Source organism: Hippocampus guttulatus, chromosome 1 (assembly GCF_054856545.1).
Source record: "Hippocampus guttulatus isolate MCC_2025c chromosome 1, RoL_Hgut_1.0, whole genome shotgun sequence".
Classification (NCBI taxonomy): domain Eukaryota; kingdom Metazoa; phylum Chordata; class Actinopteri; order Syngnathiformes; family Syngnathidae; genus Hippocampus; species Hippocampus guttulatus.
In genome coordinates, this window is record NC_141261.1 from 17,571,760 (window position 1) to 17,595,753 (window position 23,994).

Sequence of the window (23,994 nt, forward strand, 5' to 3'; positions counted from 1 at the left end):
GCTCAGGCGCCTTCCGACCAAGAGAGCTGACATTCCATGTCCCTCGAACTTGGTTCTGCAGCCGGGGATCGGACAACCAAGGTCCGCGCCTTTGGCCGCTGCCCAGTTCACTTTGCCCCGACCCCTTTGCCCCGCCGTGCCCTCATAGGTGTTGGGGCCATGGGAAGGGGGACCCACGTTGCCTCTTTGGCCCCCATGGGTCCAGGCCCAACCATCAGACGTTTGCCAGCGAGCCGAGCCCCACCTCCAGGCCTTGCTCGAGAGGGGGGCCCTGGTGCCCCGCGTCTGGGCAAGGGAAAATGCCGTCCAATGTTTTTGTTCATTATCTGAGTCGATGAGTCGTGTTTTATCTGGGCCATCACCTAGAATCTGTTTGCCATGGGTGACCCTACCAGGGGCATAAAACCCCAGACAACTTAACTCCTAGGATCATTGGGACACACAAACCCCTCCACCATGGTAAGGTGACAGCTCATGGAGGGGTGCTGCTAACTATTGTTGTGGCATATATTCAAGAACTCCCAACGCCATTGTACATTAAAAAAAAAAGTGACTTTTTGGATCACTTCTTCACACATGCTATTCATTAGCCTGCCTGTGATGTTTCCCAATGTGTGTTAGCTTTAGGCTAGTGGACTGTGAAGTAAATTTATGTGGTTACTTTAAAATACACACGGTGTAATTCTCTTTGTTTTAGATTTAGTTTGACAACAAACATTAACAGGGACTTGCAAGAAACAGCTTGAAGCCTCCCTTGAAAAATTAATGTCTATATTGACAACTTTTTGTGAAGTGACCTGAGTTTACGACCCGCATAGAGCATTCAGATCTCAGGTTTTTACTCGCAAGTCAATTTCAAAATGATTTGAATAAGTCATAAATCAGTTCATGCACATTGGGTCATTTCCATATCAAGGCATCACCATTTGAATTTTTCTGCCAAGAGATACGTTGGCGGAAATATAATGAGAAGAATATTATAGCACTTCCTCGCACCGAATCCAATTGCACTGATGTGACCCCTAAACTGCTTGCTGCCTGTTGGGAGCATTTTTCACTGCATCTGGAGATTACTGTCATGAAATTGCCTATACAAGCCATCGTTATTGTCCTCAATTTGTATAGATTTGGCACTGTCTCTAAATTCAAGCACAGTGAACTTTCAATCTACAGTTGTCATAAATGCTGGCATGTGCTTTCTTTCTTTTTTCTTTTTTTTTTGGGTGAATGTGGGTGTTCTGCAGGAATAAAACTCGCTTTACTTGGCTATCCAGTGTTTACTGTGAATGTGGAAAGATAAAACTCTAATGCCCTTAATCCAACATACACAAACACATACTGACCACTCACACAGCCACTTTTTTCTCCCTTCTGTCAGTCTGAACTTTGTAATGGAACCTGTAGTTTGTTCCTTTATTGCTTTTGTGGGTCTCAATGATGCAGTGGGACAGAAGAAGATGCGAGCAATGAAATGGCAGAACCGTAGGAGGGAAAAGAGGATTGTGGAGATGGTGAGAATAACTGATTTAAATGACTTTAAGCAATAAAGAAGGGGAATGAGGAGTGCAGATGAGTATGGAAGAGCATCAGTGATATCAGAGTGTTCCATCCACAGTGAAGTCATATTAGCTGTATTTTGCATGTCACCTGAGTCCTAAGTGAGTTGCACAGTGACTGCAGCAATATGCAATTTATCCAAGATAGTCTTGTGCAAGCAGGGATTATGCCAATGAATAGAATGGTTCCTATAAGGAAAAAAATGTAACTGGGTCATTTTCCAATTAATAGCACTGGTGATTTTTTATTTTTTTAATTAAACAACTATTTTTATGTCTGTCTCTAAAAGAGCCATGCTTGACAGATCACAAGATGTTTACATCAATCTGTATGTCACACAGCTGTAAAACGGCTGGTGTGATTAAATGTAGTGGTACATACCAATGCCAGATCAGAATAGATGATGTTCCACGTAAACAGTTGAACAGAGATCCTCAGTCGAAAGTCTCCATGTACTGTAAACCTGACTAAAGATAACGACTTACATTTTGCCAAAGTAATGTTGATTGAAACTATTGACAGGGCAAACAGTGGTGGACCAATGAATTACAAAAGTGTATAGTGGTGAAGATATTAGCAGCTTCTGAGCAATCATGATAAATAGGAGAAAAGTCTTGTATATCCAAAAATCTAAGCATCGACAAAAAAAACAAAAAACCCCATGAAAATGCATTTGCGACATATAACAGTAAAGACATTTTGGCATTAAAGTGTGGAAAATATTTACAACGAAGTTTTTTCCAATAAACAATCATGGCTTTTGAAGTATAACAACTGCCAATAATCCAAATACTCATTAAATGAAATTTAATTTAAAATGATCTTCAGTTTATACCTTTACCACGACTGATAACATTGTATGAAAATGACCCAACTGATTGTTTTAGTCATTACAACATCCATCCATCCGTTTTCCGAACCGCTTGATCCTCACTAGGGTCGCGGGGTGCTGGAGCCTATCCCAGCCGTCTTCGGGCAGTAGGCGGGGACACCCTGAATCAGTTGCCAGCCAATCGCAGGGCACACAGAGACGAACAACCATTCACGCCCACACTCACACCTAGGGACAATTTAGAGCGTCCAATCAGCCTGCCATGCATGTTTTTGGAATGTGGGAGGAAACCGGAGCACCCGGAGAAAACCCACGCAGGCCCGGGGAGAACATGCAAACTCCACACAAGGAGGCCGGAGCTGGAATTGAACCCGGTACCTCTGCACTGTGAAGCCGACGTGCTAACCACTGGACTACCGGGCCGCCTCATTACAACATAAATACATCTAAAATACATCAAAAGTAAAAGCACATTCACTGTAATTAAAGAAAAATCTCAAATGTTGCAGATGTAGGCTCCATCAAAGTAATAACTTGTCATTCCTGATTTGCCATGTTCATTCATTCTGGTGAATACAATATTGGAATCTAAGAGGGAGCATGCAACTAATTTGGTGTGTGTTGCTTTATCACCCAGTACCGAATTGAGAAGTCAACAGAAGGGATCTGCAAGTGCAGAACGGTTGTGCACCAAGTGACGTCATTCTGTGAAATCTCTGTGGCAGCAAAGCCAAGGATCTCGTATGATGCAGTCGCCAGAACTAATGCTGCTCTATTATTAAAACTGTGATGAGGTGTGTGTGTGTGTGTGTGTGTGTGTGTGTGTCCACCGGTTGTTCTCGCTGACTCACTTTGCCATTCGACAGTCAGAGCACGTTGCCAGCGACACAATGATGCAATCTCACTTTCCTGCTGCACTAAAAAGATGTCGGTCCTCTTTCAGTCATTTGCTAACTTGTTTTATATGAGTATAAATCTAAGTATACTTTTCACATATGCAAGTGTGCCCCACTGTGGGGTTCTGGCTTTGACTGTATATATACTGTTGTTTTGCCCAGCAGCCAGAGCGCATCTAATGGATTTGCGATGTTGCCGAATCTTAAGTAAAAAATTGTTAACCCTAGTGTTTGACTGAGTAAAAAGGATAATATTGAAACTGCCTGCTTATTTCAAAGATGCTGCAATGTCTGCTCTCTTGCCAGTTACACAGAATGTCAGATATTTTTTGTCCGGTCCAATCTTTAAATGTCAGTTAACTTCCATATGAAAGCCGTATGGGTCAAAATGAAACACTTACATTTCTCCATGTGTCCAACATGACCTTGCCTCTGCGTAGGATTTACTGCATTAGCACTGCATTAACTGCTGTCTTTATTTCCCACCGCTCCCGGCACATCCGTTTGCTTGCACGAACGCCGTTCACTGCAGACTGGATTTAACAACAATAGCATTGAGTCTCTTGTAAGCCTTTCTTTAGTGCTTTTATTATTAAGGCCAGCAAATGCTTGGGGTGTAATAAGCATTTTTCTCTCATGGTGATTATTCAGAGTTATACAAAAAAAATTATCCCAATCAAAGTGATTTTTTTTTTTTTTTTTTGCAAAGGGAAGCATTCTTCTTGTTTAGTTAATAGTTTCATAAAAGGGATGAGAAAATTAATTGTAGATATCCTTAGTGCTTTCTTCAGGCTTGAGTAAACTCGATTCCATGTTGACAGTATGCATGTTAAAGGCTTGGTGTCAGCATAGGGTTGGCTCAGGAATATATATATACTTTCCACAATGCTTCACGGGGAAAAAATGAAGTTTCAAACGTAAACGTTTTCATGAAAACATGGGAACACGTTGATCGATTTAGGCAGCAAAGATGGTATGATGGTGCAAAAAAAAAGAAGACACAATCAAAGCTACAAGAAACGTGTCAGTGGGCAATAAAAAGGAGCATTTGCAATTCACAAATCACCTTCAAGCTACAATTGCACGTACAGTTTAACAGAAAGTATAATGCAAATGTATTTGTTGACTGCTCAACACTATGTTAGACACAAAATTAGCCAAGTTATCCAAGGCGCCTGCTAAACAAAACTACACCTACACTTACAATAACTGACTGTTTTCACTGTTTGTGTTAAACATTAGTTGCTACACTACACAATAACTTTGAAAGACACATTTAAAAACAATTTACCTACTATGCAGGTTTGATTGAATGGACCTGCAGCTCTAACAAAATGATAACGGCGTCACCATGTTTACCTGGTGCAAGATAGATGGGACTGATATTGCAGGAAGAAGGTCAGTAATGACTTATAGGGGATGACTTGGCAGTCTTGAGTGTGTGACTGAAAAGTGGACTCACAGAAATGCCAGATCATTTCCAGCAGTAATATTAAAAGTGTGTTGAAGACTGGAAATAAGATAAGATAAGATAAGATATCCTTTATTTGTCCCACACTGGGGAAATTTACAGCCTCCAGCAGCAAGAATGTAGGCAGAAAGAAGAAGAAAAAAACAAACAAACACCGTTCACTTAAGTGCAATATAAATACAAAATGGATAAATCGCAGTGCTATTTACAGTTGTTTTCCACATCATTAATTATTATTAATATTATTGTTGCTATTTTTATTCAGCAGCCTGACAGCAGTTGGTAGGAACGAGCGTCGGTATCTCTCCTTCTTGCAGCGCGGGTGTAACAGTCTCTGGCTGAAGGAGCTACCTAGTGCTGTCAGGGCGGGCTGGAGAGGGTGGGAGGGACTGTCCATCATAGCTTTTAGCTTAGTTAGCATCCTTCTGTTGCCCACCTCCTCCAGAGTGTCAAGGGAGCAGCCCAGGACAGAACTGGCCTTCCTGACCAGTCGCTCCAGTCTCTTTCTGTCCCGGGCTGAGATGCTACCTGACCAGCAGACAGTGCCATAATGGATGGCCGAGGCCACCACCGAGTTATAGAAAGTCTTAAGGAGCGACCCCTGAACCCCAAAAGACCTCAGTTTCCTGAGTAGGAAGAGTTGGCTCTGTCCTTTCCTAATCAGGGTGTCCGTGTTTGTAGACCAGTCCAGTTTGTTGTTCAGAAGAACACCTAGGTACTTGTAGGAGGTCACCCTCTCTATGTCCATACCCTGGATGTTCATCGGTGCTGGTGAGGACTGTTTCCTGCAGAAATCCACAACCAACTCCTTAGTTTTCCTAGGGTTGATCTGGAGGAGATTCTGCTGGCACCAGTCCACAAAGTCCTTCGTCATTCCCCTGTATTCCCGATCGTCCCCCTCTGTAATGAGGCCAACAATCGCAGAGTCATCAGAGAACTTCTGAAGGTGGCAGTTTGGAGTGCCGTGTCTGAAGTCCGAGGTGTAGAGGATGAACAGGAATGGAGCCAGAACAGTCCCCTGCGGCGCTCCAGTGCTGCAGAGAAGCCTGTCCGACTCACAGCTCTGCAACCTCACGTACTGCGGCCGATTTGTGAGGTAGTCTGTGATCCATGCTGTGAGATGGTGGTCCACTCCGGCGTTCTGCAGTTTGCCTCCCAGCAAGACAGTGATATGAAACTTAATGCATGATTTAAAGAAGTGAAATAATAATTAAATAATCAACCACTCTTGAGGTATTCATGTAAATTACGGTATTAACCAGTTAATCCTGAGCAAGGCACCGTCCCCATCCCCCTAGGGTTTCCTTGCCCCTTTCACTGTAATGTTTCTGCTTGCATGCCTGCATGTGTGTGGTTTGGTTCTTTGTGTTGTGAAAACACAATTATATACAGCAGACTGAAAGTTCAATTTCTCCTTGAGGGAGTGTAATATAAATATAAACAGAATTTGAAGGAAATGTTGAAGTAAGGGTGGCACAGTGGTCGACAGATTAGCAAATCAGCCTTACAGTGAAGGTCTAGTAGGGTTTGATTCCGGGCTCCAGCCTTCCTGTGTGGAGTTTAAATGTTCTTGCTGTGCTTGCGTGGGTTTTTCTCTGGATACTCAGGTTTCCTCTCACATTCCAAAAACATTCGTGGTAGGTTAATGGAACACTAAATTGTCCTTAGGTGTGGTTGTGACTTGTGAGTGTGAGTGGCTGTCTATGTGTGCCCTGAGTTTGGCTGGCAACCAGTTCAGGGTGTATTCCGCCTAGTGCCCAAAGATCACTGGGATAGGCTCTAGCACACCCACAACCCTCGTGAGGATGAGCGCCTCAAATAATGAATAAATGAATGAACGTTGAAGGCATATTCGGAAAAGTATCTCAAGAAAGAGCCTTGTATTGTGGAATAGTTCCAATTACAACTACAGGAAGGGCTTTAAGCATCTAGGACCAGCACATATGGAACCTACAGTAGACCCTGTGGACCCAGTGATTTAAATCATGAGATTCCACAGATGCAGAGATACCGGTAATTACCATACTCAAAATTGCCCCCGCAACCCCTGTAAGCCATCGCGTCCTCTGGGATGAGATGCTCTTTGATTTTTTATTTTTTTTAATCATCTCTCTTGACTGGAGGCAGTTTGTGGTATTTATTGTAAAAATAGACAAGCAATGTAGTGACTCGAAGTTCTAATGGGCTTGGTGGGGCGTGTGGCCTTTCTGTGTCGAGTTTACACTCCCGTCACTGATTTCTCCACACCTTCCAAAAACATTCATGTTAAGGTCATTGAAGACTGGGAGTTGCCCATAAGTGTGAATGTGAGTCTAAATGGTATGTGAGGGGTATACCCTGCCTCTCACCTAAATTGGGATGTACTGGGTCGAAAAAGGACCGTAGTGTCGAAGTTAATGCCGAAAAACCAAAATAGCTTTGACTTGTGTGCATGTCACACTTTGGTGATGATAGCTTGACTTTATTGACGTTGACTTTTAGACAGTCTGTGGCTCAAGGATGCAGGACTGCACATTATTGTCAGTCATTACACTGTAAATGTTGGTTATCACCAGTGGTTGGAAATAGCAAAATACAAATATTTTGTTTCTGTTACTCTCAGGAACAATCAATGCATTGTGAATGTGAGTGCTCTTCGAAACTGCAGCATTTACCAAATATTGTACACAAAAAAGGCAGGGATATTTAAAATCATAATTATTACATATACATATGACATAAAAATGGTTTTATATGTATTTCAAATCTTTCACCCCCAAAATCCTGCTCCCATCCCACAGATGCTGCACTGGTGACTCTCACTTCCTCTTCTTTCTCCTCTTATTTATGTGTAGTTTATTTTAAAAAAAAAAAGAGGAAGAGGGCAGTGGACAGAGACAGTATATGTGTCTGTTTGTTTTCATGTGGTAGTGCCTCAACATTCGTCTTTAGCTTGGAGCAATGGAGGAGGTCACTGAAGGAGAATCGGTCAGGGTGATACATGTCATTCATTTGTTGTGATCGAATCACTCTGGGCAGAATCGGGGGGTATGGTCATCTCCAGAGTGATGAATCATGAGTCATGTTCGTTCCTTCCCCTCACCAGCCATCATTCACCCACAATTATGGCGTACGTAATGCAGCTGAGTTTATCTGAACTGTGAAAGGAAGCAATCCGTTCTAGTCGGGATTCCATTCAGTCTATTCATTCAAATGATTCGTTCATTTGAACAAATCATTCGCAAAGCACACAGCAAGAGCACTTTTGTCGATTCTCTGCTTATCACCAAGGTAAACAAATGTAACTACCGTACTTTTGTGGTTGGTTAAAAACTGTTATAATTAAAATACAAAATAGCAAAGTTAAAAGACCCATCACATTCTGAAAGCTGAACTTGGTTTTAGTAGTAAATTTTAAAAGTACATCAAAAGGTACTGGCGATAAAATGCCAGGACAATGCTGTGGCACCATAATATGAACAAGTTGTGCTAGACCTCACTCGTTCTCTGATAAAGCAGTACTGTCGGTCCTTGTTCTTAGGTTCAGTGAAAACTTGGCCAGTCAATTTTGTTACCAATTTATACCTATGCTGTGTAACCATATGTTGAAATCAAGCCTCTTGATCCTTCTTCTATGTGTCGTCTTCTCATTATCCTGAATATTAGCATACCCGTTTTTGCTCATTGTTTGTATTGCCTGCTACGCCATTGTTACAGGTTCACACAATATCTGTAGGCGCAATGGTGCACGTCAGGCTGGGTGTCTGTGTGTATGTGGACGCCCATGGATAATGGATTATGATTCAGGTCTACCAGGGAGGATTAGAAGAAAACGATGGAAGCGGAAAGATGATAACGGAGTAAAGATCAGGGCAAAGATGCCAATTCCAAAGTGATTTAATTTCTGCACTGCAAAGATAATGCAAAGACAAGGCAAATAAAATAATGATGCAGAGGGGCTGCAATAAAGAGCCTGATCATGCAGGGGAAAAAAATGATACTGCTGGCTCGCCCTGAACGGGAGCCGCACAGCACCGTTTTTGGACCCAGACTGATTGGACGCAGGCACGGAGAGTGATTGAGATCGAAAAAAAAACAGAGAGAGAGAGAGAGTGAGCCAAAGATTGGTATCACTCGAGAGGGAGGAGGGTATTGGCAAGGTGATGGGAGGGAGCTGGACGACTAACAACACTGAAAGCACTGATAGGGCGCCAGAGGCGAGGAGGAAAACATCGAGCGAGGGGAGTGGAAAGAGGGAGAGGCTGACTAGAGTGCTGCGATGAATAGAAGAGGACGAGGCAGAAAAACGTGACAAAAGAGGAACGAAGAAGAGCTGGACATTGGGATGGTGCCAATGATAAAGCCATCTGGGAGAAGAGCCAGTTATGAAACACGAAAGTCTCCCGTCAAGATGACTTTGCAGTTCGGAGGGAAAATCACCTGTCATGTTTCTTGCGCTGTTTTTTTTTCGGACTGTCTCTGCAGCATTTCGCCTGTTTGTACTGTTTGACCTTCCTTAGTCAGCAGCCAGAGTGATTGCAGGGAAAAGGAGGGAAGCATCAAAGGGAGTGTCTACGGGTGCAACTAGTAAAGTGGAATACAGTAGTCGCTGTGGGAGTTGTTGCATCCCAAGAGGACCGCTCACTTTATCTGGCTCCCCCAGCCTCCACCCTCCCAAAAATGTTCTTTACTGCACAACTCACCTGGAAGTACTGAGCATCTTGAAAAATTGGAATTTGGGGACGATTGGACACAGTTTTTGGGTGAGACATTCACCGGATCTGGACTCAAGTTTTTGGGTGGGACCTTCCTTTTGTACTTGCAATGGATGCGTCAAGCAACCCCAAAGGTTGTCCAGCAAGTGGTAGTCGGGTGGGAGACCCTCGAATGGTGGACATTAGAATGGGGGAGAGAGAGCCACCATTGAGGATGTCCCCCTTTCGTATGCTGCGTGTGCTTGACTCATGCCGTCCACCGGGAAGCCGTATTGGTGAGTGCCATCGCTTCTATTATTGATTTGCTCTCCTCTAATGGGAGGATGATTCGGTGACCACAGTTCTTGGAATTCCTGATTCGTAATATGAGGCCTAGATTGTATCCCAAGAGGTTGAGTCTAACAGCTCTTTTTTAACACATTTTTGGGTCCGTAATCCTTAACTGATGTCAATTTTTCTCTATCGCGTGAAGGTTTTTGAGTGACAGAATCCCCGTTTCCCTAAAAAGTATGAAATGAATGTGTACTTATGTAAATAAAACGCTAAGATGGAATAGTTACAAGCTTTGAAAACTTAATAATAAACAGCATAAAACAAAATACAGCTTATAACTGTATGCCTGTGGTTACGAAAAGCCAGCACTAATCCTCTTATTTCCTTTTCTGTTAGCTTTCTGTTTGATCGTAATAACATACAGTACTGGTAGCTTCACACACTTCTCTCACCGCACAAACAAGTTGCCAAGTAGCTTTAGATGAGTCCAATCTGAATTGGCGAATCAGTTCATAGTAGAGCTAATCAGTGGAATTTTGCTTATTTGGTAAACTGTGTAGAGAAAAAATGGAGCTGCTGCTAGGAAAAAATGACAGCAATTTTGGAATCAGCATGCCAGTTTTTGTTTTAATCAGCATAAAAATCTAACTCAATATAATTGTCCTCCAGCATGATCATACTTCTGATTTCTTGAAACTGATTTAACGAGATTTGTGTAATTTGATGAAGCATGGTTATGGATCACTTTGTCCTGTATTCTTTAACTTGAATCAGTCACCTCCAAAATATTATTCCTATGTAGGCGAAGTAGGCTGCTTCCGGACGGTGTAGCCGCAAGTTATAACTTCTTCTTTTGAATATTTTAAAAGCTCATTTAGTTGTCAGCACAATGACTGCAGCAGCTCTATTCTTGTACACTCTAAATTTAGAGGCTATTCTGTCCGAAGCTTAAAATCACTTTCAGAAACTGAGTTTCTGAAACGGATGATTTGGTTCAAAGTATGGTGATAACAGATGCTAATGGTTTCAATGTGGTGAGTGACTCAGCATTCTATCAGGGTACCCTCGATCAACCAAGAAGCCCGGGCGGTGTTGTTTGACATAACGATGGTTTCATAAGAAGCCCGCACACATATTACCATAGCGGGATGTCAACAGCCTGCAGGAAGCCATTCAGACCACACACGGGCAGCCAGCAGGTTTGACTGACCTTTACTCTCTGCTAGTTTCAGAGGCGACACATGCATGATCTCTCGTGGTGCTTTGGGATGCAAGTTGTGGAATTTTCCTTCTCAATAAGATGGCTTATCTCATTGACCCACATCGCTTGCTATTTACACAAACACAACCCGACACTTCTGGATATGCGACAAAAAGCCTGTAACTGTGATTACTGAGTATCTGGCGCTTCCCCTTTTAGTGAGTCTGTGCTCATGTGAGTGTGTGTCATTGGTCAGATATCCGGGATAAATGTCTTCTCTCTCAGGTGTCAGTTAACTTGAGTTTAATGTTTCACCACTGAGGTGGTGAGAGCTAATGCCTGATATTAATACTGGCTACTCAGCTTTCCGAAGAAATTCAATTCTGTAAGCATATGCTGTCTCATGCTTTTAGTCCATTTGAAGAAGAATACAGTACATCGATTAAACAATAATAGCAAACCGCGACAGAGTTGACAGGCGTTTGTAACAGGACTTTCGCTTGATGTGTAGCTACAAGCAGAACACGGGTTTGAGGAAAGAAATTCAATAAAAAGAAGGACGGTGTCACTCATACTTGGTGTTTTAATTATGTCCAACCATTTTTATTCATGAAAGACTTTTGGAACGAATTGTTTTTCCTACAAACAGTGGCGCCTTGAGATACGAGTTTGATTCATTCTGTGACCACATCATGAGGTTTTTTAAAAAATATATCAATAAAATCAACACTAAAATATTGAACTCTGACAAAACAGACAGGAATGACATGAATACATAGAACTTAAAAATAAAACAGTTTTTGCCACATTTTTTTTGTTGCTCCATTTCAGTGCATACGTTGCTGCACCTCCTGGTGTGCGCATCTTGGCCACCTGGGGGCAGTATAACCAAACATTACATGGTGACATCACAACAACTCTGTAAGCCAAAGTACCAAGTACCAAATATCAGTAGTTATTCACCAAGGATAAAGAATATCTTTCTGCGAGTATTGTTATCTGTGTTCATGTGCTGCTCCAACATTTGTTTTCAAACATCCATTGCTAAAAGAACACTGCAGCAGTCTATGGCATTTTAAATGGTTTGTTAGCATTCACTAGTGGCTTTATGCAGTATACATGTATGCAACATCTATTCCTGACATGACCACACGCCTGAAATGGCCAAAAAGCCCCTCGGATGTCATCCCACTGCACAGCTAACCCTAACAAATCACTTGAGCTGTCTTGCCGTCAATCTGTTTCATGGCCGATATGTTGCAGACCTTATTTTCTTTTCCACATCCCTTTAACTCGCCACTGGCATCATCCTCCCTCTCATTGCCTCTTTCTCACTCTAGTCCAGGGCTGTCAAACTCATTTTAGTTCATCCCAATTTGATCTCAAGTGGCCCGGATCAGTAACTTTGTGGCCAAATAAGTTACAAATAATGAAAATGCCAAAGCCACCCCCCACCCCCTTTTTTTAGGGGGGGGGGGTATGAAAATAATTACAATTCGGGAAAAAAGTCATATTTAATATTATGTTGCAATCACCTGAGCAATCTGAAAAGCTTCAATAAAATCGAATGCAATTTCAATAATGTTAGGTGTTTTGTTGTGTTGTTTTGTGCAACTTACTGGTCACATTGGAGCAATACACTGTAATAAAATGAATGAATGATATGATGATTGATAAATCAATAACATAAATGACCACATCCATCTGGAAATCATGTTAGCTTAAACACCATACAAGCTATAGTGAGAACTTTGCAGAAAGCGGATGCAGCTGTAAATTTTAAAATACAAATACAAGTTGTGGCAGTGCGCTCATGGGTCATATAACTAAACCAACCTGTTTTGAAGTTAAACTGTTGGCTGATATTTTGCAATATCCAATCTCTTCAAATATTTCTTCAGGTTGTATTCATTTTCTAGATTATTCACAGTGCACAAGTGGCACAACACAGACTTACTTTTCTCCTGAAACTTGTCATCATTTTGCCTTCACAATTCAGTATCAGGCATCAAATCCTGAGTAACAGCCAATTTTCCGATCCGCTTTTTCCTCACAAGGACCGCGCGGCGTGTTTGTTTGTTTGTTTGTTTGTTTGTTTATTGAACATAAAACATATATACAGTAATAATTTGACAGAAAATAAGGTAGATAAAAAAAGAAAGAAATCAATCTTCATACAACACAGTTATTATGTTCAAGGGAGTAGGAAGAAGTAAAAAACTTATCTAGTCCTACCCCGTTATGTGATTGTATCTAATAAATCATTTTTATATCAATCAGAAAAGAAAAAAGTAAGAAGAAAGAAGTCTCCATTAAGGCTCATACTTTACCCTTAACCGTGATATTTTTACAACTTTTGGTTTGTATCGGGATTATATACTTCCACACCCTGACACTCTTGTGTCAATTTTCTCTTGTATTCATAATGGATATTTATATACCTTTCTCTATTTATCAACTTAGTTCTGATTTATCATTATATTTAATGTTTTGAATTTATCATTTTAACTCTGATTGATGTAGGTTGTTTGTACAATTTTTTTGAATTTTTTTGAATTATTTTTTTGAATTTTTTTGGGATAGTGCTGGAGCCTATCCCAGCCGTCTTCGGTCAGTCTGCTGGGCACGCCCTGAACTGGTTGCTAGCCAATCGCAGGGCACACAGAGACAAAAAAACCAACCACACCTAGGGACAATTTACGGTCTTCGGTTAACCTACCATGCATGTTTTTGGAATGTGGGAGGAAACCGGAGTACCTGGCGAAAACCCGCACAGGTACGGCGAGAACATGAAAACTCCACGCAGGAAGACCGTGACCTGCAATCGAACCCTGCACCTCTGCACTGTGAGATGGATGTGCTAACCAGTCGACCACCATGCCACCTAACAGCCAATTTCAGAACTTTATTTACTGTAAATGGTCATTGCTGCCTCCTCCAGTGGACAAAAATAGCAATGACAGTTCATTTCATTGAAAAATTGCAGTTAATGTGTTTAATCCCTGCGGGCCAGATTGGATTGGCTGGTGGGCCGTTTGTGGCGCGCGCGCGCTGTACCCCTGCTCTGATCCCTGTTCGTGCATTGTTTAAAATGTTCTAAGTGGACTGTAGTCTAAACTTTGGGCTTTTGTAGCTTAAACTTTGGGCTTTTCAGCATCCAAAGCCCTGTATCACAAACAGACATGCACATCTGCATGTTGTGTTGCACATCTCAGCACCTGTAGAGGTTTTAACATCACAGATCTTCAAGACAGAGCACCCCCTCCACACACACACACACACACACATATTTACTAATGTACTCCACTCTGGAGGAGGCAGCCCTGCCTGCTACAACGTGATTCATTAATCAGATGGATTCAGAAGGGGGCTCTGGGGTGGGTGTGGGGCAGCAGGCAAAGATGAGAAAGCTCCCAGTGCATTCAGGGTAATATCGATCTCTGATCTCCTCATCTCAGAAACGGAAATGTATACTCACTTGGCTAACAGTCAATACACTGACCGCAATGCACTCCATTTTCTGACAACCAGATTGCTAAAAAGCTTATGCTAAAACAACAGTTTGACTTGCACTGAAAACTTTTACATATTGCCTTTTGAAGGTATCGTCCATGAGAATGTGAAGATGGGCTCAGATGGCGAGAGCGACCAGGCTTCCGGAACATCTTCCGATGAGGTCCAGAGTCCTGTAAGAGTCCGTATGAGAAACAACCACCATCGACGCATCTCAAATGAGGTACAGGAAATCCGGTGTTATAGACGACGAGTGGATCTGGCACATGCCTGGTGAATGCCTGAAGTGCTTGCATAGAGTTAATGATTTCAGGACACTGCCCTGTTTTTGTGAGCAATTGTAAAATACAGTGACGAAAAACTAATGTTGTGTGATTGGAGGGTAAAAGCTACACATACTCGTAAGAGGTTATCAAGTGAATATACTGTAGTCATTATAACCCTCTCAGATTATTATTTTTTTTGAAAAACATTTCAAAATGAGACTTTTCTTGAAGGAAAACCTGGGAAAATGACAAATATGGCTTCATTTTCAATGGCTCACCTGCTCCCACTGCTTCCATTGGGAGTCAGCGATGGGCTTCCTCTTCACGCCGGATTACATCTTGGTTGTAGGATGGACGAGTTTCACCACCAAACAGATGTGCACCCCCACTGTGTTAGTACATAAAACAGACTATTTAATGGCTGTCTGTACCAAAACCCACATTGCCATCAAACCCCAAGTGGAATCACAAAGTAGATAAGCGCCATCTGCCATCCTGCTCATCACTGCTGCCCAAAGCGGTTAAATTTATTTTGATTGTGAACATACACATGCAATGACAACAATACATTTACATAAAAGGGGTGTATGTAAACCTATTTGAATAAAGATTTGCATATTTACAGATGGTTAGATGGTTGGTGGTTGGTACAGACAGCGGCGGCCTAGTGGTCTTGTTTGTTTGTTTGTTTGTTTGTTTATTGAACATAAAACATATATACAGTAATAATTTGACAGAAAATAAGGTAGATAAAAAAAAGTAAAAAGAAAGAAATCAATCTTCATTCAACACAGTTATTATGTTCAAGGGAGTAGGAAGAAGTAAAAAACTTATCTAGTCCTACCCCGTTATGTGATTATATCTAATAAATCATTTTTATATCAATCAGAAAAGAAAAAAGTAAGAAGAAAGAAGTCTCCATTAAGGCTCATACTTTACCCTTAACCGTGATATTTTTACAACTTTTGGTTTGTATCGGGATTATATACTTCCACACCCTGACACTCTTGTGTCAATTTTCTCTTGTATTCATAATGGATATTTATATACCTTTCTCTATTTATCAACTTAGTTCTGATTTATCATTATATTTAATGTTTTGAATTTATCATTTTAACTCTGATTGATGTAGGTTGTTTGTACTATTTATTTGAATTTGTTTTTGAACTCAGCAAGCGATTTACTCATTTTCAGGTCCGTTTCGAGATTATTCCACAGATTAACACCTTTGATAGATACACTTCTTTGCTTGATGTTTGTTCTTGTTTTGAGTTTTTTGAATAAGTTGGTACCTCTTAAATCATAGCTGCTTTCTCGAATTTCGAAAAACTTCTGAATGTTTTGGCAGAGCAGGTTATTGTGTGCTTTGTACATTAATTGGGCGGTTTTAAAGTCAACCAGGTCATAAAATGTCATCGTATTTAATTTGATAAATAGTGGATTTGTGGGTTCCGTATATTTTGATCTATTAATAATTCGAATTGCTTTTTTTTGTAGGTTGAGAATAGGGAGTGTGTTTGTTTTGCAGGCATTTCCCCATATTTCCACACAGTAGGTCATATATGGTAATAATAATGAAGTGTATAATGTGTACAAAGATCTCTTATTTAGCACTTCCTTGGTTTTGTAGAGGATCCCTACGGTTTTGGCTATTTTTCTTTTTACGTTATCGATATGTGGCTTCCAACATAGTTTTGAGTCTATTACTAATCCGAGAAACTTGGTTTCATACACTCTTTCTATCTCAATTGAGTTTACCATAATTTTAGCTTGGTGTTTGATTGGTCTTGTGCCAAAAACAATTAACTTCGATTTTTTCAGGTTAAGTGACAATTTATTTCTGTCGAACCAGTTTTTTAATTTGTTTAATTCATTTTCTACGGTTGTCAGGAGCTGTTTCAGATTTATTCCAGAACAGTAGAAAGTTGTATCATCAGCAAATAGGACACATTTAAATTGTTTTGAGACCTTGCAGATATCATTTATATATAAGATGAATAGTTTTGGACCAAGCACTGACCCCTGAGGAACTCCGTGAGTGATTTTCAGTTGATTCGTTTTTTTATTGTTGAGTTGCACGTACTGATATCTGTTTTCTAAATAACTTTTTATCCATTTATAAGCTACACCTCTAATGCCATATCTTTCTAGTTTTTTCAATAATATACTGTGATCTATTGTGTCAAAAGCTTTTTTTAGATCTAGGAAAACCCCAACAGTAAATTCTTTGTTGTCTATATTAGTGGCTATTGCTTCCACAAACTCCATAACTGCCATTGAGGTGGTCCGTTTTTCCCTGAAGCCATATTGATTCTCACTTAACAGCGCATGCTTTTGTATAAAGCTATCAAGTCTGCGAGAAAATAGTTTTTCTAATATTTTTGAAAATTGTGGTAGTAGTGATATTGGTCTATAATTTGTAAACCAATGTCTTTCTCCACTTTTATAGATTGGAATAACTTTAGCAATTTTCATTTTTGATGGAAAGATACCAGCTTTGAATGACAGGTTGCATATGTGCGTGAAAGGTCGCACTACATATTCTATAATCTGCTTTATTATTGTCATATCAATATTAAAGCAATCAGTTGACTTTTTATTTTTTAAAGTTTTTATAATATTTGATACTTCTTCTTGTTTTACAGCAGTAAGGAACATCGTGGAGGAGTTTTTTTCTACATATCTATCTATTTCAAACAAGTTTGTTGGATCAGGAATTTGTTTTGCTAGGTTACTGCCGATGTTGACAAAATACTCATTAAATTCAGTTGCTATTTCTGCAGTTTTTTCCAAAATAGTATTTTTGCGTTTGATAAAATACTCTGGATAATCCATTTTTTTAGGACTATTTCTGATTACTTGGTTAAGTATCTTCCATATTTCTTGTGTGTTACTTTTATTCTGCTCTAATAGTGCATGATAATGATCTCTTTTCCTGGTTCTTATAATATTTACTAGTTTATTTTTATAGGTCTTATATTTTTTTCTGCTTCTTCAGTTCTCAATTTTAAAAACAATTTATATAAATAGTTTTTCTTTTTACATGCGTTTTCTATGCCTTTCGTTATCCATGGCTTACTTGGGTCTTTATACTTTTTGGAGACTAGTTAATGGAAAATGTTTATCATATAAGGAGATTATGGTAGACTAAAATACTTCAAACGCTGTATTTGGGTCTTCGTTTGAGTAGACCTCGGTCCAGTTTTGTTTAGGTCTTGCTTAAAGGCGTCGGTGGAGCGTTGGGTTCTTAGTCTTATTTCTGTTATGTGAGTTGTTGACTTAGCTTTTCTATCAAAATAATTATGAAAAACTGCAAAAACAGGTAGGTGGTCACTTATGTCATTAATGAGAAGTCCACTTTCCATTTTATGATCAATCTTATTTATAAATATGTTATCTATTAATGTGGCCGTGTCAACTGTTATTCTGCTAGGTTTCATTATCACTGGGAAAAAGCTGTTGCTGTACATAGTATTTATGAAGTCGGTTGTTTTTTTTGTGTCCATTTGGGTTTAATAAGTCAATGTTAAAGTCACCACATATTATTCGTGTTTTCTTATCGTTGTTGTAACTGAGCATATCTGTTAGTTTTTTATTGAATGTGTCAACACATGATCCTGGTGTCCTATAGATGCAACCTATGATGATATTTGATGCCTTTTTATTATGTATTTCAATGGTTAGACATTCCATTAGGTTTTCTATTGTGTTTGTCAATCTCTCGATTTTACTGCATTTAAATGCTTTGTCTACATATATTGCAACCCCCCCTCCTTTTTTGTTTTCCCTATTAGTTGCAAACATTTCATAACCTTCTATTTCCATTTCAGTTGTTTTATCTTCATCAAGCCAAGTTTCTGATATGGCAATTATTTTAAATTTATTGAATTTAGTCAGGTATTCTTTGATTTTTGTGAAGTTTTTATAGAGACTTCTACTGTTTAAGTGTATTACTGAAAGTGCATTTTCCAATTTTATTTTAGTGTTGAATTGTTCATCCAGGTAATAGTCAGAGTTTGTTACCCTTTGTTTGTTCTGGAAGAAGTTGTTGTCTGGGTCCAAATTGTTCTCGGGATCGAATGGCTTATAGTCAATATCTTCAAAGGGTTGGAAGTCCATGTTTTTGGGATGTGAATTTCCCGCTCCCACGCGGTCGTCGCTGGCTCCCTCGCGGTCGTCGTTGGTTCCCTCGCTGTCGTCGCTCGCTCTCTCGCCGTCATCACTGGCTCCCTCGCGGTTGCTGGCTGGACGTCTCCTGGGTCCCTCTTGGTCGCTGGCTCCCTTGCGGTCGTCGCCGACTCCCTCACGCTCGCTGGCTGGCTGCCTCCCGGCTCTCTCACGCGCGCTGGCTGGTTGTCTCCCGGCTCCCTCAGGCTCGCTGTCTCCCGGCTCCCTCGCGGTCACTGGCTCCCCTGCAGTCGTCGCTGGTTTCCTCTCGGTCGTCTCTGGCTCCCTTGCGGTCGTCGCTGGCTCCCTCGCGGTGGTCGCTGGCTGGTTGTCTCCCGGCTTCCTCGCGGTCGCTGGCTTCCCTGCAGTCGTCGCTGGCTTCCTCGCGGTCATCACTGGCTCCCTCACGGTCGGTCGTCGCTGGCTCCCTCGCGGTCGGTCGGTCTTGAAAAAGTTATTGTCCGGGTCCAAGTTGTTCTCAGGGTCAAATGTCTTGTGGTCAGTAGGGTTGGAAGCCATCAAAGGGTTGGAAGGGTCATCAAAGGGTTCGAAGTCCATGTTTTTTGGTATGTGAATTTCCTGCTTCAGTAGGGTCAGAGTTTTTATCTTCGGGTGGTGAATAATTCTCAGTATGCTGCTTGATGGTGTTGAACTCGAGCCTGTTGTGTTGGAGTACTGGTGCGGGGGTGGACGATAAGTTTGTCATGTCTTAAGTAGGCAGTTTCCCCTCTGTCACGTGCAGCTTTTAATTTTGGGAGGAGCTCTTTTCTTTTTTGTCGTACGGCATCTGTAAAGTCTTCGTTGATGTAGATGTTGGAGCCTTTTAAGTATTTTGCTTTTTGTAGGATCCTTGATCTGTCCTTGTATTTGAGAAATTTCACCACAACTGGCCTCGGTCGAGGTCTTCCAGGTTCTTGTCTTCCTGTGCAGTGACTGGTTATAGCACGTCAGCCTCACAGTGCAGAGGTGCACGGTTTGATTCTGGCTCCGGCCTTCCTGTGTGGACTTTGCATGTTCTCCTCGTGCCTGCGTGGGTTTTCTCCAGGTGCTCCGGTTTCCTCCCACATTCCAAAAACAAGCATGACAGATTAATGGAACACTCCAAATTGTCCCTAGATGTGATTGTGAGTGCAAATGGTTGTTCGCCTACGTGTGCCCTGCGATTGACTGGCAACCAGTTCAGGGTGTACCCCGCCTACTGCCCGAAGTCAGCTGGGATAGGCTCCAGCATGCCCCACAACCCTTGTGCGGAAAATGTGTCTCGAAATGTTTTTAAGAATAAAGTGGGGGATCGTTGAATGTGAAATTTGCAAATTCTCCCTCTGCTTGCCTGCTTTGTTCGGGTACTCCTGCTTCCTCCCACATTTGAAAAACATAGCTCCTCAGTGAAGTCCCAATTGTCCGTATATGAGTGTTTGTGTTTGTTTTCCATAAATCAAGTTCAGTTGAGCTGTCTATATGTGCTGGTGTCTCACCTGCAACCCTAATGAGGACCAGCAGTATAGAGAATAGAAGCTGCGGTTGCAGTTTGCGATGGTCTGCAACAACGTAATGTTGGTTGAAAAATGTTTTACTTGGTTTTTTTTTTGTTTTTTTTAAATCAGAGATGCAAGCAAGTTATGTTAGATTATTTTTTTTGGCCCTGATTCTGAATCTGCCCTGTTTTTTTCATGAGTACATCCTGTTCATAATAATAATTAAAAAAATAAAATAATAGCAACAAATTTGTAATTTACAAATTAAAAGACAGCTGGAATGTTTTTCTTAAACGTCATAGATAGCTATGACACACATTACAACACATGGTAAAATCCGTATTGTGTAAGTTTTATAGGTCGAACTGAAAAACAAAAAAATGAATATGTCAGAAACTTGGAAAAAAAAGACATTTTTGAAATTTGCATCAACAATACATTGAGGGGCACATAAAGCCATCTCTGATTACAATTTGCAGTTGACCAGTATAATGTGAGATGTTTCTGCCTTGCCCAAACAAAGTCGACAGGATAGAATTGGATAAAATGTATGAATTAAAATGAGGAATTAAGATTTGTGATTAACTAATGGGTCAAAGCCCAACCCTTGATTGAAGAGATGTTTTATGTAGCGGCATTTTTTATATGGGCCTTGTGTTTGGATTGGGGCTAGTGTTGAGTATATGATGCCATGTTTTAGACACACAGAGTGCAACAACATAACACACACAGGATTTTTTTTCTTGATCATGCTGAGCCATCTCAGCTGTAAGTGAAAGTATACCTGTTGGCTGTAGACAGAATTAGGCGCCTTGCTTTGCCATTTCTCTGTTTGTGCAAACGTCGTGTGGTCAGACCGTGCGTCTCGGTGTGCCTATGAAAAGAAGCTGGAGAGTGATGAGCCCAGCAGTATTGTGGGAAATGCCTCTGGACGCACATGCCGCTGCTGCCTTGCCTTCTGTGAACAGTGGAAAAGACTAATTTAGACCATGTTTACCAGAGAGAGCAAGAGGAGGAGGGCTGCAGAGAGGGAGAAAAAAAACAAAACGCTTAGGGCAGGAAATAGTTAGGAAAATAGGAATGAATTGTGAATTAACAATTCGGAGAAAGGCAGAACGGCATGCGAAGCAGTTGACCCAACGAACCATGGGATGCAGCAAGGGATAAGGCGAGATGAGGGCCAAGATGGCAACAAGAGACGAAGAAAAACAATGTCCGCTCTCACTTTGCCCCTTCCATTCCCCCATCCCCCAATGTGCCTTCCTCCTCTCAGGAATCTGTCCATTCCTCTCTCCTCTCCTCTCCTCCTACTGGCTCCCTCCCTTGCCTCCTCTTTTTGTCCTGACCACCCCCTCCCTCCTCCCCACCCCCTCCCTCCTCCCCACCCCCTCTCTCGCTGAGCATGTGGATGGCACAGCAGTCTCGCTCACTCTGTGCGTGCAGTCATGTGGCACCAGCGAGATGTGCAAGGGGCAACACGCGCGTGTGTGAGTGCATTATAGAAAGACACGTTTAAGGAGGACAATGAGGGAGCTACTGGAGCTGTTCTGCATCGTGAGTATGGGGGCAAGCATGATCACGAGGGGATCTTTCATCACTCACTAGCAGTGAGTAAAAGGGGCATGAGCGCTGTTCTTTGTGAGCCAGTGTCCATTTTTACTCTTCTTGGGAGAATGTGTGCCTTTATTTGCTGCAATTCAAAGCACTATGTGACATTTCAAGGGTATTTCCGCAGAGGCTTATATCACAGTCATGTGTTTGTTGTGTTTACGCTTCGTGTTTTGCTTCTTTTAAACCGTGAATGACTCAGGTCAAAGCCTGTCAGCGGATGCGTTTATGGCTCATTTGTTCCTTCTGCGTTCGGGTTTAGTCTGTAGAAGATTGCCTGATGTTGTCGCAACATGGGAGTCCGTTTGCTACTGTGGTGGTTGTGCCCTGCTTGTAATTATGCTAGCCAGTAAGCAAAAGCTACAAACCCCTTTGCGCTTTCATCTTCGTGCACACACAGACAACAACTGTGGGACTATGCCACCCAGCCAGCCCTGCTGCCATGGAAACGTGTGATCAGCACCTAACCAGTTCACACATCCTACATGTATACCACATAGGAGTTGTACATAATGGAAAAATGGTTTCATGCAGAATTGCCAAGATTTTCGTTTCCAAGTTGACGCACTTATTTGGTTAAAATATTCTCCGGAGATATGCTCTAGAATGGCATATGTAAACACAACGCAAAGAAACATTTCAGGTATAGCTGAGCCATTTGAACGCTCATTCAGAATGGTTCATCCAAAGTGATCACATTTGGTAATCAGATTTTAACACAACAGAAGCCTGCTTCACTTAGAAGAAGAAAAAAAGTGATGGTGAGAGGAAACCCGCAGAGACCAGACAGATGTGTTCCAGATGACGTCTGGAACTTTGTCACTCCGCCAGAAGCGTAGTTGGAAAATTGATCTCAAACTTTTATGACGACGCATGAATGCCATTCACATTCGTAATGATGATGGTATCCGTGGCACTGATTTTGTTGAACTGCCGCAAATCGAGGGTGAGCACTAGATATAGTTTTCGTATCAATTCGAGATAATGAAATGGATCAAAGGGATCTGAAATTGTAGAAAGCCTCCAACAACCAGAATGCACTGGGCCTGGAGCCTTCCAAGGCCGCTTTGAGGCCACTCTACTCAGCTGTCGCTTTCACTTCGCTGGCTTTGATGACAACGTTAGCGAGCAGTAAGGCACCCCAGCCAAATGCGTGCTTGCAAACAATGCCAACATACAATGCGTGTTGATGTGAATTATCAACAGTATGACATCATTTGGAGACAGCGTAGAGACAGGTTGTCCGGTATATACTATCCTGAAATGGTTATGCATTTTCTATTTTCTAAATGTCATAATTTCTCTTGTACGATGGTGCCGTAAGATACAAGTGACTTGACTTCAATATTTTTCGAGATGCGAGTTTCGGTCATTTGTTTTGCTTTGACTTGCCAAAGCAATGCTGTCAATGTTGTTTATTTTAAACAATCATGTTGTTTGGTCTCATGAAAGTCTGTTTAGCTCAATGGTAACAAACAATTAAATCGCCATTGAGAGGATAACAAATGCCATATTTGTTGCCCTTTAAGTAATGGATATTGAACACAAATGGTGGCGCAACACATCCAGTATATATCAGTGGTGATTGCTCTGAAACCGCAATTGAATCTCAGCTTCCCCTAAAAGCCACACCCCCTCAATGAGGAAAAAAAAGTGGCGAAATGTGTACTGCTGGCTGTACATTTCATTGACTAAATATGCGCTAGAATACCTTTTGTTCAGAATCAGCTACTTGTCACAGGTAAGTGACACGACTTCCTTCTTGTCCACACCCATAGCTCTTTTACACAGTCACACGCTGAGCATCTCCTGCTTTGAAGAGTGGGTTGTGCCACTGCACGGCTGTACAGTCATTAGATAAATGGTGGGCTTTATTTCGCTCATCGGAGGCTCATCATCTCTGGGGTTCTATGGGGCAGTGAGCTGGCCCGAATGCTCTGATTCTTGCATGATGATTAGATGATCTGTCTGAGGTGGAGCCAAAATACCCCTCATTTGAATGACCAGCAGATGCCACTGGTATATACAGCGAATATAACAT

At 41.4% G+C, this 23,994-nt stretch overlaps 1 protein-coding gene across 7 annotated transcripts in view; it reads left to right on the forward strand.

Moving 5' to 3' along the window:
• LOC147210726 (cyclin-dependent kinase 17-like) overlaps positions 1 to 23,994 on the forward strand; it is a 50,561-nt gene that overhangs the window by 10,952 nt on the left and 15,615 nt on the right. For 6 of the 7 annotated variants that reach the window (XM_086115506.1, XM_086115497.1, XM_086115514.1 and 3 more), the window contains one exon: positions 14,527 to 14,660. In XM_086115506.1, coding sequence (XP_085971632.1) covers positions 14,527 to 14,660 — 134 coding nt within the window. Of the gene's footprint in view, positions 1 to 8,943; positions 9,726 to 14,526; positions 14,661 to 23,994 lie in introns of those variants that run through there. The other variant, XM_086115529.1, reaches the window with a different exon arrangement.